Below are 16,199 nucleotides of genomic sequence, written 5' to 3' on the forward strand. Positions count from 1 at the left end.
ACTTCTAGTAAGAAGGGAGTTAGCTCCTCGGAAAATATTTTATAGAATTCAGATGTAATACCATCCACTCCAGGATATTTGTTTTATTTAAAGCTATTAATTGATTCCACTACCTCCACAACGAGAGAGCGAGAGTTAAAATGTTTGCACTGACAAACTAGAAGAGATGCTGCGCTCGCATGAACTCTGAGGAATCTGTTGAACGTACAGACTAGAAACTGCAACAAAAGTATTGATTCCATCACACGAGTATTGGCCTGATACCAATACCCACCTTGGTATCGATACTATCGGCATTTAGATTGATATTCCCACCTCTATTAAAAACATTTAAAATGACACCACATGTGACAACCAGGATAGAGCCCCTGATGGGAGTGAACAACTGTTAATCCATAAGCAAACAGATCCCACCCATTAAAAGCTCCCTGTGTTTGTTCTTCTTTTTGGCCCTATGTCCACCAAAGATGAGAGCAAAGAAATGTGAACCACACCTTCAGTTCAGCTCAAGTTTTCAAACAGATATCTAACAGCACCAAATTATTACAGTAGATGAGCAAAAGCATCTCGATATTAGGAAAACATATGGTGGACTTGAACACTATTATTATGCATCAGCTGGACTTAAAACTTGTGCAATAGTGCTGAGATACACTGGAATAAAAAATAATGTAGATTTTACAGTAAAAAAAACAAATTCCAGCTTAGTTGCTGGAATTTTACTATAACATTTGCAGTTTTTTTTTTACAATGTATTATTGGAAATGAAAAAATGGTCCCAACATTATTTTTCAGGTGACTGAGCTGCCAAGTTTTTTTTTTTTACCATACAATCTACGGTTGTTGTTTTTACAGTACATTACTTTAAATGGAAAAAGGCTACCATTGTTATTTTTACAGTAACATTTATGGTGGCTTTTACACCAAATTACTGTCAAAAAATGTTATTTTTTCAGCAACAGTTTCTTTGTTCACAGCAAAATATGCGGTTGTTTTTACTGTGTATTACTGTAAATGGAAAAACAGTACCATTGTTATTTTTAGTAAAATTCAGGTGACTGAGCTGCCAGTTCTTTTTTTTTACCGCAAAATCTATATTTTTTGTTTTCACGGTGTATTATTACAAATGTAAAAAAAGAGAACCTCTGTTATTTTATGGTAAAATTCAGGTGACTGAACTGCAGTTTTTCCTTGTATAAGCTACGGTCGTTTTTACAGTGCATAACAGTAAATCGAGAAACTGTACCACTGTTATATTTACCGTAAAATTCTGGCAACTGAGCTGCCATTTTTTTGACCGCAAAACCTACGATTGTTGTTTTACTGTATATGTACTGTGTAAATGGAGAAACTGTACCACTGCTATTTCTGAGTTCAAATTTTTTGTATTGTCGGCGCGTCCAGTCGGCGTTGGCCTTAACGTACCCCCTACATTCACCTTGCGTACCCCACTTTGGGAAACACTGGCCTTAACCATGTGACCAATTGCGTCACAGGTGTCATTATTTTTTTTGCCTACGTCATCTCCATCCGCCATCTTTTGTAGTTCTAATACGTCGTAATGAGTTATGATCCCTACGTCATATCCAGAAGCCATTTTGTAGTTCTAATGTCACGCCATCTTTTATATTTCTTTTAATATGTCATAATGATTTATAATCCTTAATCAAGATGAATTAAATGTAATTAATTAAACCGTACTCACAGCATTATTTCATAGGATTTTTAATGCCATTAATAGAAGTCAATCTAGGGTGCCATGGCAACGCTATATTGGCGTATTTTAGAGCAGTGATTCTCAGACTGTGGTATGCGGGCTTTGCTTATGGTACTTCATCATTTGAATAAAGTACAGTGTTTTATTTTGCCATATTCAAACACAGTGTTACTGTTCAAACTGTGTTTTAATGTTACAGTGGCCAACAATAGCAAATGTACTTGTTAAATAAAACCTCTGCCTTGTTTTTTAATGAATACTTAGCCCTACAATGCTACTGTATTTTATTGTTGGTCATTTTTGGTACTTGGAGAGCCAAGTTTTTTTTTGAGGTGGTACTTAGTGAAAAAAGTTTGAGAACCACTTTTTAAGGGATTTAAGTTAGCTTTAGCCTCCATGTATTACCAATGTTGTTTTTTAATTGTCTTTAACATTGGCAGACCCGTCAGCGATCCTGTTCTGTCTCCCTGTAATGTTTGTCCGCTCTTGAATGGGATTGTGCTGAAAATGTTAATTTCCCCTCGGGGATAATTAAAGTATTTCTGATTTTGATTCTGATTCTGATTATTTAGTCTACATTTGAACTTAAATAATATTAAATTATTAAAAAATTAACTTTACAGCCGCAAGCCCGTGCAGCGCATTGAGAACACAGCAGGAAAAATGCACACCTTTGCACATTTGTGGTTGTTTTTTTTTTTACAAAATGCACATCTTTTGAAATGCACATTTTTGTATTCTGTAATTTTTGAATACAAAATTAAAACATTTTCTTATCCTTTATATTTGTATATAGCTTAAACAAGTCATTTTTACAGTTAGTACCATGATTTAGGGAGAACTTTGTTTCCCATTTTCTTGTATGTCCAGTACATGTTGAAAAAGTTTCAATAAAGATGACTATGAACTATTTCAGCAGATACGATATGATTAAAAAACATATTAGTGAAGTAGAAAGTAATAAAGAATTAACAATGAACATTTTGACAATACAATTGAAACAATAATAACACTACTTGTAGTAATAACAATATCGATAATAATTACTCATTTCAAATGTAACAATACATATTTTAAATGAATAATGGGATTATAAATAGACAGGTAAAAAAAGGAATGCATTAACTTTTACACTACAGTGTTATAGTAACGATAGGTCAAGCTTAACGGTGCGCTGTTTTTTTTAAAGTGATGTGTATTTGTATGAGTATAAGTATGCACACATGTATGTATGGATATGTGTTTGCTGAATTGTGTATGTATGTTTATTTGTCATCCAGTATGTGAGGAATCCAAATCAAAGCCCCCTGGCAACCGGAAAGCCCCACCCCAAACAGCAGGTGTAGAGCCTGCAGGCAACGTGTAACCAGCGGCTCCACGCAGGTAGGCCGGCCAGTCTTTTAAGTCATCCTTTAGCTCCGACTTTACTTGTAAAGTATCTTAAAGTCCATCACCGGATCACAGGACTAAATGACTACAGGCCGGTCGCGCTGACGTCTGTGGTCATGAAGTCCTTTGAGCACTTGGTCCTGCCCCACCTCAAGGACATCACCGCCCCCCTCCTGGACCCACTGCAGTTCGCCTACAGAGCCAACAGGTCTGTGGATGATGCAGTGAACCTGGCCCTCCATTTCATCCTGGAGCATCTGGACTCCCCAGGAACCTACGCTAGGATCCTGTTTGTGGACTTCAGCTCTGCCTTCAACACCATCCTCCCTGGACTGCTACGAGACAAGCTCTACCAGCTCAGCGTGCCCGACTCCCTCTGCAGTTGGATTAATGACTTCCTGACAGACCGAAGACAGCACGTACGGCTGGGGAAGATTGTCTCGGACAGTCGAACCACAAACACTGGTACTCCTCAGGGCTGTGTACTCTCCCCCTGGCTATTCTCCCTGTATACAAACTGCTGCACCTCCAGTCACCAATCCGTAAAACTGCTCAAGTTTGCGGATGACACCACCCTCATCGGGCTCATCTCGAATGGCGATGAGTCTGCCTACAGGAGAGAGGTGGACCGGCTGACGTCCTGGTGCAGCCTCAATAACTTGGAGCTGAACGCCCAGAAAACAGTGGAGATGATCATGGACTTCAGGAAAGTCACAGCCCCACCATCCCCCCTCACCCTGATTGACTCTCCCACCCCCGTCCCCATTGTGGACTCCTTCCGTTTCTTGGGCACCACCATCACCCAGGACCTCAAGTAGGAGCTGACCATCAGCTCCCTCATCAAGAAGGCCCAGCAGAGGATGTACTTCCTGCGGCAGCTGAGGAAACTTAAGGTGCCGACCGAGATGCTGGTGCAGTTTTACTCAGCCATCATAGAGTCCATCCTGACCTCCTCCATCACAGTGTGGTTCCCCGGCGCCACAGTCCAGGATAAGAATAGACTGCAACGCATCGTACGTGCTGCGGAGAAGGTGATTGGCTGCAAGCTCCCATCCCTCCAGGACTTGTTCTCCTCCAGGACCAGGAGGCGTGTGGGTCGGATCACAGCTGACTCTTCTCACCCTGGACACACACTATTCTCCCCTCTCCCCTCAGGCAGGAGACTACGCTCCATCCAGACCCACACCTCCCGCCACCTGAACAGTTTTTTCCCCTCGGCCATCAGGCAAATGAACAAGAACTCCTAACAGGGAATCCCTTCTAAGTCTATCTGATAGCTCAGTCACAGCTCTTTTTATACCAAATATGTGTTACATGTGTTTTATGTCGCACGTTTGCACCAAGAAAAATTCCTAGTTTGTGAACCCGTTCTCAAACAATGGCAATAAAACTATTCTGATTCTGATTCTGATTCTGATTCTGATAAGAACAACGGTTGCTTCCTCGCTATGTTTGGGTTCTTGTCACCACATTTTTTGGAGTCGATTAACTCGCTCTGAATTTAAAATTGTGGTAAGTGAGCTGCTGGGGTTTCACTGTAAAACGTACTGAATTAATGCAGATACACCTGCTAAACCCGTTCTTTCATCACACTGCAATTAACGTGTCTTTTTTGCCTGACAACGAGCGACAGCTGGTGAATTGATGGGGGCAACGTCAGCACACAAGGATGCAGGGAGGGGCCACCTGCAGGACTTCCTGGTCTGATGCACTGGTCTACAAGCACTATATTGCATACCTCGTTAGAGATATAAACATACTCAAAAAGGAGCGTTGCTGTGTTCAGGCAAAAGGTCACAGTTACAGAGCGCGTGCCCTCCCACTTCATTACAACAGGTTAATCATGGCATCCGAGGTGCGAGACACCTGAGATAAAACCATCAGGTTGTCACTGAGCATGCTCCGAATTTAGAAATGTAGATTTAGGAGGAGGGTGGGGAGGACTGCGATAAAAGGCAAAAGGTGTCTGTCTCTTTTGAGTGTTTCGCTACTTCCAGTCCAAACCAAGCTGACGTCCCAATGAGGTCCGGTTGGCTCAAAGGATTATTGCTGGCCGTCTTTGTGACGGCGGCCCTCCTGTTCCTGAGCTCCATTGGAAGCCACAAGAGGGACAACTACGACAACTCCATCAGGGAGAAAAAGATGTGGCAGAAGTTGGAGCAGGGCATGGACCGGCTACGTAAGTCCATCAGTCAGTTTCTGGCTATTTCGAACACGCATACAATACAATTACAATGTAATACATCACATATTTCCAGTCGTTTCATTACAGCATGTCTGAAAAGGAGTAGGAAGAAGCAGAGCTTATTTAATCCTACCCCTTTTCATACCATAGCAGTTTTAGCCCATGTGTGTTTGTTCTCTATTTGTAACAGAACAGTGAATGAACACATGAGTAAATACATTAATATACAATAAGCAAACACATTTAGATATATAAATAAATTAGACGTATAAACATATACACATTAATAAAAGTTCTCATAATCAAATAGTTAAGTAAGTTATGGTTCTCCTATGAGATAATTTGAAGATAATTTTTTTTTAGATTCAAGATGATTATCATAATTCTTCTTCTTTGTACTTTGTGAACAATTCTTGTTGGATCAGTTTCTTAAACTGAATCCTAATAGTACTTTGCTTGATTTCCTTGCTGAATTATTTACATAATTTAATTCGACATACTAATATACTAAACATTTTAAGCGTTATACATGCATACAAATGTTTTCAATTAGAGTTTCCTGTTAGGTTATATTTCTCCTCTTGAGTTAATAAGAATTGTTGTATACCAGCAAGGACCAGATGAGTCGCCCGCCGGCCGGTTCTAAAAATAGCTCAAATAGCAGCACTTACCAGTGAGCTGCCTCTATTTTTTAAATTTTATTGATTTACTAGTGTGACAGTCCTAACTGTCGCGCGGGTTCTCAGGACGATCCAGGGAAGACATTGTCAGATGGTTTAGACTTCTTTATTATTTCAATCACAAGAGTCTTTTGCTGCTTTACAGCAGCTGTCTTTTTTCTTGATGTTCACGTCTCTCGCCCTTTTATACGGTCCGAGAGGGCGATTGCACTGTCCACAGCTGCGCGCTCCACGCACCTTATGCTGATTGCGGCGTCGTTCCCATTTATTTTTTTTACTTTGCTTCTTATAACTGTCAGAAAGACAAATTTTAGAGAAAAAAATACAACCTTAAAAATGATTTTAGGATTTTTAAACTCATATACATTTACCTTTTAAATTCCTTCCTCTTCTTTCCTGACAATTTAAATCAATGTTCAAGTAAATTTTTTTTTTATTGTAAAGAATAATTAATAAATTGTAATTATTACTTTAATTCTTATTATTCTAAAAAAAAGTGCAGATTGGATTTTAACCTATTTAAAACATGTCATCAAAATTCTAAAATTAATCTTAATCAGGAAAAATTACTAATGATGTTCCATAAATTCTTTTTTGAATTTTTTCAAAAAGATTCGAATTAGCTAGTTTTTCCTCTTCTTTTTTTCGTTTGAATTTTGAATTTTAAAGAGTCGAAATTGAAGATAAACTATGTTTCAAAATTAAATTTTCATTTTTTTCGTGTTTTCTCCTCTTTTAAACCGTTCAATTAAGTGTTTTTTCATCATTTATTCTCTACAAAAAACCTTCCGTAAAAGGAAAAAAAATGTACGACGGAATGACAGACAGAAATACCCATTTTTTATATATATATATAGATTTATTTATTTAGCTATTATTGTTTAAATCACACTTACATGTAACTTACAAATGACAATATATATATATATATATATATATATATATATATATATATATATATATATATATATATATATATATATATATATATATATATATATATATATATATATATATATATATATATATATATATATGGACGGCGTGGCGAAGTTGGTAGAGTGGCTGTGCCAGCAATCGGAGTGTTGCTGGTTACTGGGGTTCAATCCCCACCTTTTACCATCCTAGTCACGTCCGTTGTGTCCTTGGGCAAGACACTTCACCCTTTGCCTCTGATGGCTGCTGGTTAGCGCCTTGCATGGCAGCTCCCGCCATCAGTGTGTGAATGTGTGTGTGAATGGGTGAATGTGGAAATACTGTCAAAGCGCTTTGAGTACCTTGAAGGTAGAAAAGCGCTATACAAGTATAACCCATTTATATATATATACATATATATATATATATATATATATATACATATATATATATATATATATATATATATACATATATATATATATACATATATATATATATATATATATATATATATATATATATATATATATATATATATATATATATATATATATACATATATATATATATACATATATATATACACATATATATGTATATATATATATATATATATATACATATATATATATATATGTATATATATATATATATATATATATATATATATATATATATATATAAACAAACAAACACTTAAAATGTAAAGTGTTTTGTGTTTAATATAAATGAACTCTGACCTAGTATAGTTCAAAGGTCAGTATTGTGCGCATGACCAAAACGTAGCGTTTGTTGCGCTCTTACAAACAAGCTAACGCAGCGAATATGAGAAGAGTTACCCCAAAAAATGTCAGAAAAAAGAAAGAAAACATATATTTTTCACGACGAATGGGAGGTAGAGTTTTTTTTACCACTGTGAAAGGATCCTGCGTGTGTTTAATTTGCGGGGCAACTGTGGCAATAGCAAAGCGGCACAATGTGGAGAGACATTTCACTACGTGTCACACAAGCTATGCTAACTACCCACCGGGCAGTGCACTGCGCGCAGAAAAAGCCCGCGAGTTAAAGGCAGCTTTGTGCAAACAGCAGTCTTTTTTCACTAGACCGGTTAAAAACTCCCACAAAGCAACCGAAGCCTCGTTTAGAGCTGCGCAATTCTTGATGAAGAAAAAGAAGGCATTCACAGACGGGGAGGTTGTCAAAGAAGCAATGATGATAATTGCTAAAACTGTGCTTGAAGACGAGAAGTATGGAACCGATGTACTCTCCAGTCTCTCCGATGTTCAACTCGGGGCAACTACAATGGTAAGAAGAGTGTCGGCGATGTCTGGGAACTTGACCGATCAGCTGGACCGTGATCTGGCGAGGTGCCGGTGGTTCAGCATCCAGTGTGACGAGTCGGTGGACCGCAGCAGTACGGCGCAGCTGATGGTCTTTATCCGGATGGTGTTTGATGATTTCTCCACAAAAGAAGAACTTCTGACACTACTGCCACTGAAGACAACTACGAGGGGAGTTGACATTTATAACGCAGTGAAGGAGTTTTTGGTGGAAAAAAAGGTGCCGCTAGAAAAGCTGGTATCAGTGACTACGGATGGGGCTCCTGCTATGATCGGCCGACACACGGGATTCGTTGCTCACTGTAAAGCTGACCCAGAGTTCCCAAACTTTCTGCAGTACCACTGCATCATACACCAGCAGGCCTTATGTGCAAAAGTGATCTGCTTTGAGCACGTAATGACTCCCGTCGTAAAGATCATAAACAGCATCCGCTCCAGAGCTAAACAGCACAGAACGTTCAAGGTACTTTTGGAGGAGCTGTCAGCTGAATATGGTGACCTGCTACTACACACAGAAATCCCATGGCTCAGCAGGGGACGAATTTTGCAACGTTTTTTGTCACTTTTGGGTGAAATCAAAGAGTTCATGCAGTCCAGAGGTGAGGACACCGTGCTGCTGGAGGACACTGAGTGGATACTTGACCTTGCATTTTTAACGGACATTACTGGAAAACTGAACAGTTTGAACTGTGAGCTGCAAGGCAAAGGTAAAACTGTCGCCGATATGATAAGTGCTTTAAATGCATTTAAAGCTAAGATGAACCTGTTCTCTGTACATTTACAGAGAAAAAAAGTGCTGCACTTTCCCTCTGTGCAGATGGTGCTGAAAGACAATGCTTCTGCATCTGAGGCTTTTGACAAAGTTGCAGAAAAGTACTCTCAGGTCATAAACAGAGTTGGGCAAGAGTTTGAGAACAGGTTTTGTGACCTGGATCAGCTTGAGCCATGTGTGTCGTTCATTTGTAATCCTTTCATGAACGTGGACATATCATGCATTGCTGAGCAGTTAAGTGCAACATTCAGCCTGGATGCTGAACAGGTGGAGATGGAAATTGTAACAGTGCAAAATGACCTCCACCTCAAAGCCCACCAGGCTGCACCAAACTTTTGGTGCCTTGTTGACACAGAAAAGTACAGTGGTGTATGCGCAGCTATGAAGGTTGCAAGCCTGTTTGGTTCAACTTATCTTTGTGAGTCAGTCTTTTCTGACATGAACTTTATCAAGAACAAACACAGAACATGCCTCACTGATGCACATCTGCAAGACTCACTCAGAGTTGCAGTGTCAAGTTACACACCAGAGTACAACACACTAGTTAACAGCATGCAATGCCAGGCTTCCCACTAACTGACAAAGAAACAGATAACAGATTTGGTATCCAGTTCAAAGTGTGACATGATTTATTTAAAAATTGGAGAGTTGACCTTTGTATTTTACACAAGTTATTATTTGTACAAACATGGTGCAAAGTAATTCATGATTTGTTAAAAAATTTCAGTGGCTAGCTAGTTAAAATGGGATATTGTGATTTCACAAGACTGTCTTAGAAGTGATCATTTGAAAATGTTCAATTTGAAAAATGTGCACTTAGAGAAAATATAAAAATAAAGTGTTGCATATTGATATTTATCTGTTTCTATATATATTTATTGTGAGAAATCATTAAGATGATCAGTGTTTCCACAAAGATAAATATCATTAATTATTAATAATAACATAGAGTTAAAGGTAAATTGAGCAAATTGGCTATTTCTGGCAATTTATTTAAGTGTGTATCAAACTGGTAGCCCTTCGCATTAACCAGTACCCAAGAAGTAGCCCTTGGGTTCAAAAAGGTTGGTGACCCCTGTTGTATACATTCTTGGGTAGCAGGTTATAGTTTGCTTTGTGCATCATTTTAGCTGTTTGCAAATGCACTAAGTCATTGAACTTCAATTTGTGATTCAATAAATAAAGGGTGTGTATGTTCTCTATATCCAACATTATACATTATTCAAATATTTCTTTTTTGTAACATCATTTATGAATTAAGCGCACATTTGTAGTTGTTTCCCCATATTTCTGCACAATAACTCAGATATGGTACACTAGCGAGCAGTAAAGAATATGAAGTGATTTTTGGTCCAGAACATATTTTGCTTTATTCATTATTGATGTATTTCCTGATACTTTATGTTGTATATTTTTGACATGAAATATCCAGTTCATATTATTATCTATTATTACACCCAAAAATGTGTTTTCTTTTACCCTTTCAATATCTATTCCATCTATTTGTATTAGTGTTTGACTTTCCCTTCTACCAAATAGCCTTATTTTAGTTTTGCTGAGATTCAAAGATGGTTTGTTTTTGTCAAACCATCTTTTTAATTTGTTCATTTCTTCTGTTATTATTTCTATTAGCTTCTGTGTGTTCTCTCCTGAAAAAAACACAGCTGTGTCGTCTGCAAATAGTACTAAATTTATGTCCGTTGTAACTTTACAAATGCCGTTTATATAATGATTGAACAATTTTGGTCCCAGTATTGATCCCTGGGGTACGTCCCAAAATATATTTAGCTCTGTAGACATGTGTTTGTCAATCTTCACGTATTGCTTCCTATTGGTTAAGTATGTCATGATCCATTGCCCGGGTCATGTTATGTTGAATTTTGTATATCCTTAGTTGTTGTTTATTTCTGTGTCAGCACCCTCGTTTGTTTTCTTAGTTGCCATGGGTGCTGCTTTTCGTCACCTGCCCTTGATTAGTGGTCGGGATGCTCACCTGCTCCCGGTCACTAAACAGAGAGCTATTTATTCCTGCCTCGCGCCACCCTATGTCTGGCAGTCTCGCTCGCTTCATGCGACAGCTTGCGTTTTGGTTTCTCCCACTTGTCACTAGCCTTTAATTGTTCCGGGGTTAAGCTTTGCTTAAGTTTCTCGTGTCATCGGCACGTCGCCCTGATTTCCTGTTGTCAAGCTTCCCAATGGGGACTGGCGTGGTGTTGTTGCCGCTTTTATTCAGTGAAATGCAGGCATCAGTGGTGTTAATATCGACATCAATTCCCTTTGCTTGCAGAAAGTTGACCGCTTGTTGCTCCAATGAAGCAGCGTCCATGTCGTCTGTTGTCAACGGCTCTTGCATAGGATGGAGGATTGATGCGCAGCCCGGCAATGATGTCATTCTGTCGTGTAAAGTGATCCATTTTCTCTTTGATGTCTTCAAAAACACTGATATTCCCCAAATTGGTGATTAAGCTGGCATTAAGCTGTTGGCTCAATGCAGCCATCTCCTCTTTGAAGTTCTCTAAATCAGTGATCTCTTGTTGCCTGGTATGCAATGCATTGCAATCTCCTCTTTCAGCTTCTCCATCTGCTGTCTTAATGCTGTGTTGTCTTCACTGAGTCTTCATTTCCGCTCTGAACTTTCTCATTTCGATCATATCATCACAATATTCTTTTCTCTCTCTGACAATCTGGCCTTGCAGAGTTGACATCTGTTTGTACAACCTAGATCAGGGGTGTCAAACTCATTTTAGATCGGGGGCCAAATGGAGAAAAATCTACTCCCAAGTGGGACGGACTGGTAAAATCACGGCACGATAACTCAGATTGTTTTCTTTCTTTAAAAATAGAACAAGCACATTCTGAAAATGTACAAATCATAGTGTTGCGGTTAATAGTATTCTATCTTTATTTGTCGTTATTTTTATTTTCTGAATAAAATTATGCGATAATGTTCATCAGTCAACTCAATGGTGTTAATTTTCAATCTATCAAGATAAATTACAGTATGTTATTTATGTAGTTTGATCATTTTCCTCGACTGATGTGCTAACATCACATGGTTTTGTGGTAGAATGTCCAAATCTTAAACAAGAACAAAAGTGAATTTATTACAAGAGTTTTATTTACCCATAATCAAATGGTACAAGGTTGGATTGAATTGCCATGATTACAGACAGTTTTCTTCGGAGAAAAAGAAAGAGCTCCCTCGAGCAGGGAAAAAAAGGAAAAAGCTAGAATCACTTCCTAGACTTGGTCTAACTTAGTGGTTCTTAATCTTGTTGGAGGTACCGAACCCCAGCAGTTTCATATGTGCATTCACCGAAGCCTTCTTTAGTGAAAAATAAAAGTTTTTTTTTTTTTCATTCAAGACAAAGTTACCGGGTATATGTTTTTTTTTACTGGTGCACAAAATGAACCACAACAAATTACACACCTGCAAATCAGATGGAAAATTAGAGGGAACATTGTTTAGGGGTATCCATAATACGCCGATAGGGAGAAGTTTTTATTTACACGATGAGTCGGGTGTGTCTTGACCTCCGCCGAACCTCTGAGGGTTCGATCGAACCCAGGTTAAGAACCACTGGTCTAACTGGTTATTTATCTGTCTCCCTGGTGGGTGTGTGTCCTGTCAACAGGGACCAGCTGTTTTTGGATCAACATTCTTGGATCTCTTCGCCATAACAAACAATCAAGATATCATTGTACAATGTCAGGGTGACGCGCCCTGTCCTCCTTAATGCTTTTCGACCTCGTTCCCTTTGGACTTTGACAAACAACAAAATATGGTACAAAGGTCAGAAATTCCACTACAGTCTATTTTGTACATATGTAGCATCATCTACAAAGATACAAATAATTGCTATTGCAACATCCAGTGGACACATTTAGAACAGCTGTTTATTTCATTCAAAAATTTCAGGTTCATTTTAATACTTAGCAAACTCATCCCGCGGGCCGGATAAAACCTGTTTGCAGGCCTGATCCGGCCCTCGGGCCGTACGTTTGACACCCCTGCCCTAAATGATCCTTTCATGGAGCTTGTTGGCATCGCTTTGTACCTCATTGACATTGCTTTGTTTAGTTACTATTAACGCTTTTAAGTCCGGTTCCACTTCTGGCAACTCCGTGTTGCTCCGTTGACTTCGTCTCATCATGCTCATGGTTGCTCGGCAGCCAAGTGAAGCTGTTGGTGTTGTTTGCTTCGGTGGCAAGCGGTGTCAAACGTGTTTTTTCACATACTTTGCACTGGCCGGAGCTGTGTGAGCCTTTTTTTTAGATCACTTGTGTGGTTTAGTACTTTGGTCCACACCAAAAATGGACACTTTCACATTTTAGCGCAGGCGGGCTTACTGTTTACGCGGCTATTTTTTGTAACGGGACAGACTACATTTATACTGTGGACCAAATCTGATTTTTCCAGCTGACTGATTACAAGAAGGAACAAGCGGTAGAAAATGGAAGGATGGATGGATTTTATCTTTATCGACTACAGTATAAACAGCAGCAGACATTAAAACCTTTTATTTGTTTTAATCAGCCCCTTAAAGGGGAACTGCACTTTTTTTTAAAATGTTGCCTATCGTTCACAATCATTATGAAAGACATAACGGATGGATTTAAAAAAAATGCATTCTAACTTGTCAATAAAAGTAAATAAAAGTCATCTTACAGCAGAGCCAATGGGAGATCCTCTATTTCGCCCACAAAATCCAATAAATAACCATTCAAAAAGTACCAACAATTCTCCATTTACATTTTCCGACTTGAATATTAGCCAAGTATTAGTTAATATAATTTATAGCGGCACCGTGATCACTTCCGTATGTCGCTATGTTTACATCATTGAGTCTTTTCTTTTCTTTAATCCTCTTGGCCCCCTTGGGAGCATAGGGCGTCTACCATGGATCTCCACCTCACTCTCTTCTGTGCGATGGTCTTCGCTTCTTGCCAGGAGATCCCCGTCTTGGTCAGTTCATCAAGAGTGGACCGCCTCCAATTGAGTTTTGGTCTCCCTGGCTTCCTCTTGCCTTGAGGGTTATAGTCCAGGGCTTGTCTTGCTATGTTTCTCGGATCCATCCCTACTTTCTGCTTTTGATTTCCTTTTGAATTTGCTCTTGGTTCATGCGTCTCCACAGGTCTACATTTGATATCTTGTTGGGCCACCAAATCCTCAGTATGTACCTGAGACAGTTGTCAATAAACACTTGTAGTTTATGGATGATTGATTTGGTGGTTTTCCAGGTTTCACAGCCATAAAGAAGGACAGATTTTACATTTGTATTGAAGATTCTGATTTTGGTGTTTCTGGAGAGCTGGGAAGAGAGCCATACAGGTCTGAGAGTTCCAAAGGCATGTCTTGCTTTGCTAATGCGCAGCTCGACATCTTTATCAGCTCCTCCATCTGTGCTGATGTTGCTTCCCAGGTAGACAAACTCGACCACATCTTCCAGGGGGTGCTCCTCGATTGTGATAGGTTGATAGGATTTGGTGTGGAGCGTCATGACCTTGGTCTTCCCAGTGTTTATCCTGAGGCCTATCTGTTTACTGTGTTCATGCAATCTGGTGGTCTTGCGTTGAATGTGTGTGTGCAATCCTGAGATCAGAGCCAGGTCGTCAGCAAAATCAAGGTCTTTTAGTTGTTCAAAAGGGTTCCACTGTAATCCTGTCCTCTGGCCATCCACTGAAATTTTCATTGTACAGTCGATGGAGATAAACAAGAGGAGGGGTGACCGTAGAAAGCCTTGCCGTACTCCTGTTTTTATAAGGAGGGTGTCCGAGAGCTTACCATTTGAGATGACTTGACCTGTGAATCCATCATACATGCATTTGATGATGTTGACCAGTTTTATTGGAATTCCATAATGTCGGAGCAGTTTCCATAGGATGTTTCTGTCTAGACTGTCGAAAGCCTTTTCGAAGTCGACAAAATTTATGAATAGCGATGACTGCCATTCGATGCACTGTTCAACAATTATTCTGAGTGATGCAATGTGATCTGTACAGGAGTTGTTTTTCCGGAAACCTGCTTGTTCCTTCCTGAAAATCTAGTGGTTCTTGTATTCTGTCCAGGATAATTCGGCAGAGGATTTTGCTGGGGACTGAGAGGAGTGTGATTTTTTACATTCGCTGAGGTTTCCTTTCTTCGGAACTGTGACAATTGACCCCTCCTTCATTACATCATTGAGTGGTCTGCTGCTTTCTCGCTTCCCTACTCCTTGTAAGTTGATTGTAGATCATAAACCATGCATCTCACCTGGACAGAGGACGTCCGAGTACGAATTCCGACAAGTTGGTACACTTTGACAGCCAATTAGGACCCGAAACTGGTGAAGACGACACGAAAAGGCGCTTGGTGCTACCTGCCCCCCACCCCCTTTTTTTCGTGAGGATTATGAGTCATTCTTCATTTAAATGAGAATATATGAACATTCTATCAGTCGGCATCCTAATGACAGCAGACGTGGCACAGTAAGTCATGTTTTAACATGTTTGTTGGCTCTTATAAAGTCTGCAGTGAGTAATAATTACATTTTTAAATTAATGCGCCGCGTATGCTTAAAATGATCAAAATACGTAAATATTAAATGTTATTATAAATGTGCTCGTTACTCCATTACATCATGTATATAAAACCCTAATGGAGGTTGGATGTTTTTTAGGGGCTCTATAGGCAGAATTGAACGGCTCCCATTGGCTCCATTGTAAGCGGATGTTTGATCAAATGTATTTTATATTTAGAATGCAATAAAAAAAAATACATCCGTCGTCATGTCTTTCATAATGATTGTGAACGGTAGGCAAGATTTCTAAAAAAGTGTAGTTCCCCTTTAAGTCATCCAGCAGTTATTTTATAAAATGATATTGCTGAATAGAACATTTGGCTTCTATGTTTGACAATCCATAAATGTTGACAAGCATACGTAAGACAGAGCTGCAGCGCAAACGCCTTCTTGCTCACAGACATCTTTGCCTTTTTACCCTTTCTGCATGTCTTTCCTAGCTGTACTAAATAGACGCAAAATAGCGCCTGCAGAACAGTTTCAGCCTCGATTGATCACACTGTGTATGCTACATAATGATATTTGCATTTTCTCCTGCCACCATTGTGGGTGTTATGATGATCAGCATGTATTCTGCTTATTCATGAAGACAAACGCGCTAAATGGATTGTGCTCCTTATTCTGCACAATCAAGAGAC

General features: G+C 39.2%; 1 protein-coding gene across 1 annotated transcript in view; it reads left to right on the top strand.

The window, feature by feature from the left end:
- Positions 1–5,114: 5,114 nt before the first annotated feature.
- Positions 5,115–16,199, top strand: part of LOC133662623 (probable polypeptide N-acetylgalactosaminyltransferase 8) — a 38,134-nt gene continuing 27,049 nt past the window's right edge. Inside the window, exon 1 of the mRNA XM_062066736.1 lies at positions 5,115–5,285. Within this exon, the coding sequence (XP_061922720.1) occupies positions 5,126–5,285 (160 nt within the window). The 5' untranslated portion in view covers positions 5,115–5,125. The remainder of the gene's footprint in view (positions 5,286–16,199) is intronic.

The sequence above is a fragment of the Entelurus aequoreus genome, linkage group LG12 (genome assembly GCF_033978785.1).
Source record: "Entelurus aequoreus isolate RoL-2023_Sb linkage group LG12, RoL_Eaeq_v1.1, whole genome shotgun sequence".
In the NCBI taxonomy this organism is placed as follows: Eukaryota; Metazoa; Chordata; class Actinopteri; order Syngnathiformes; family Syngnathidae; genus Entelurus; species Entelurus aequoreus.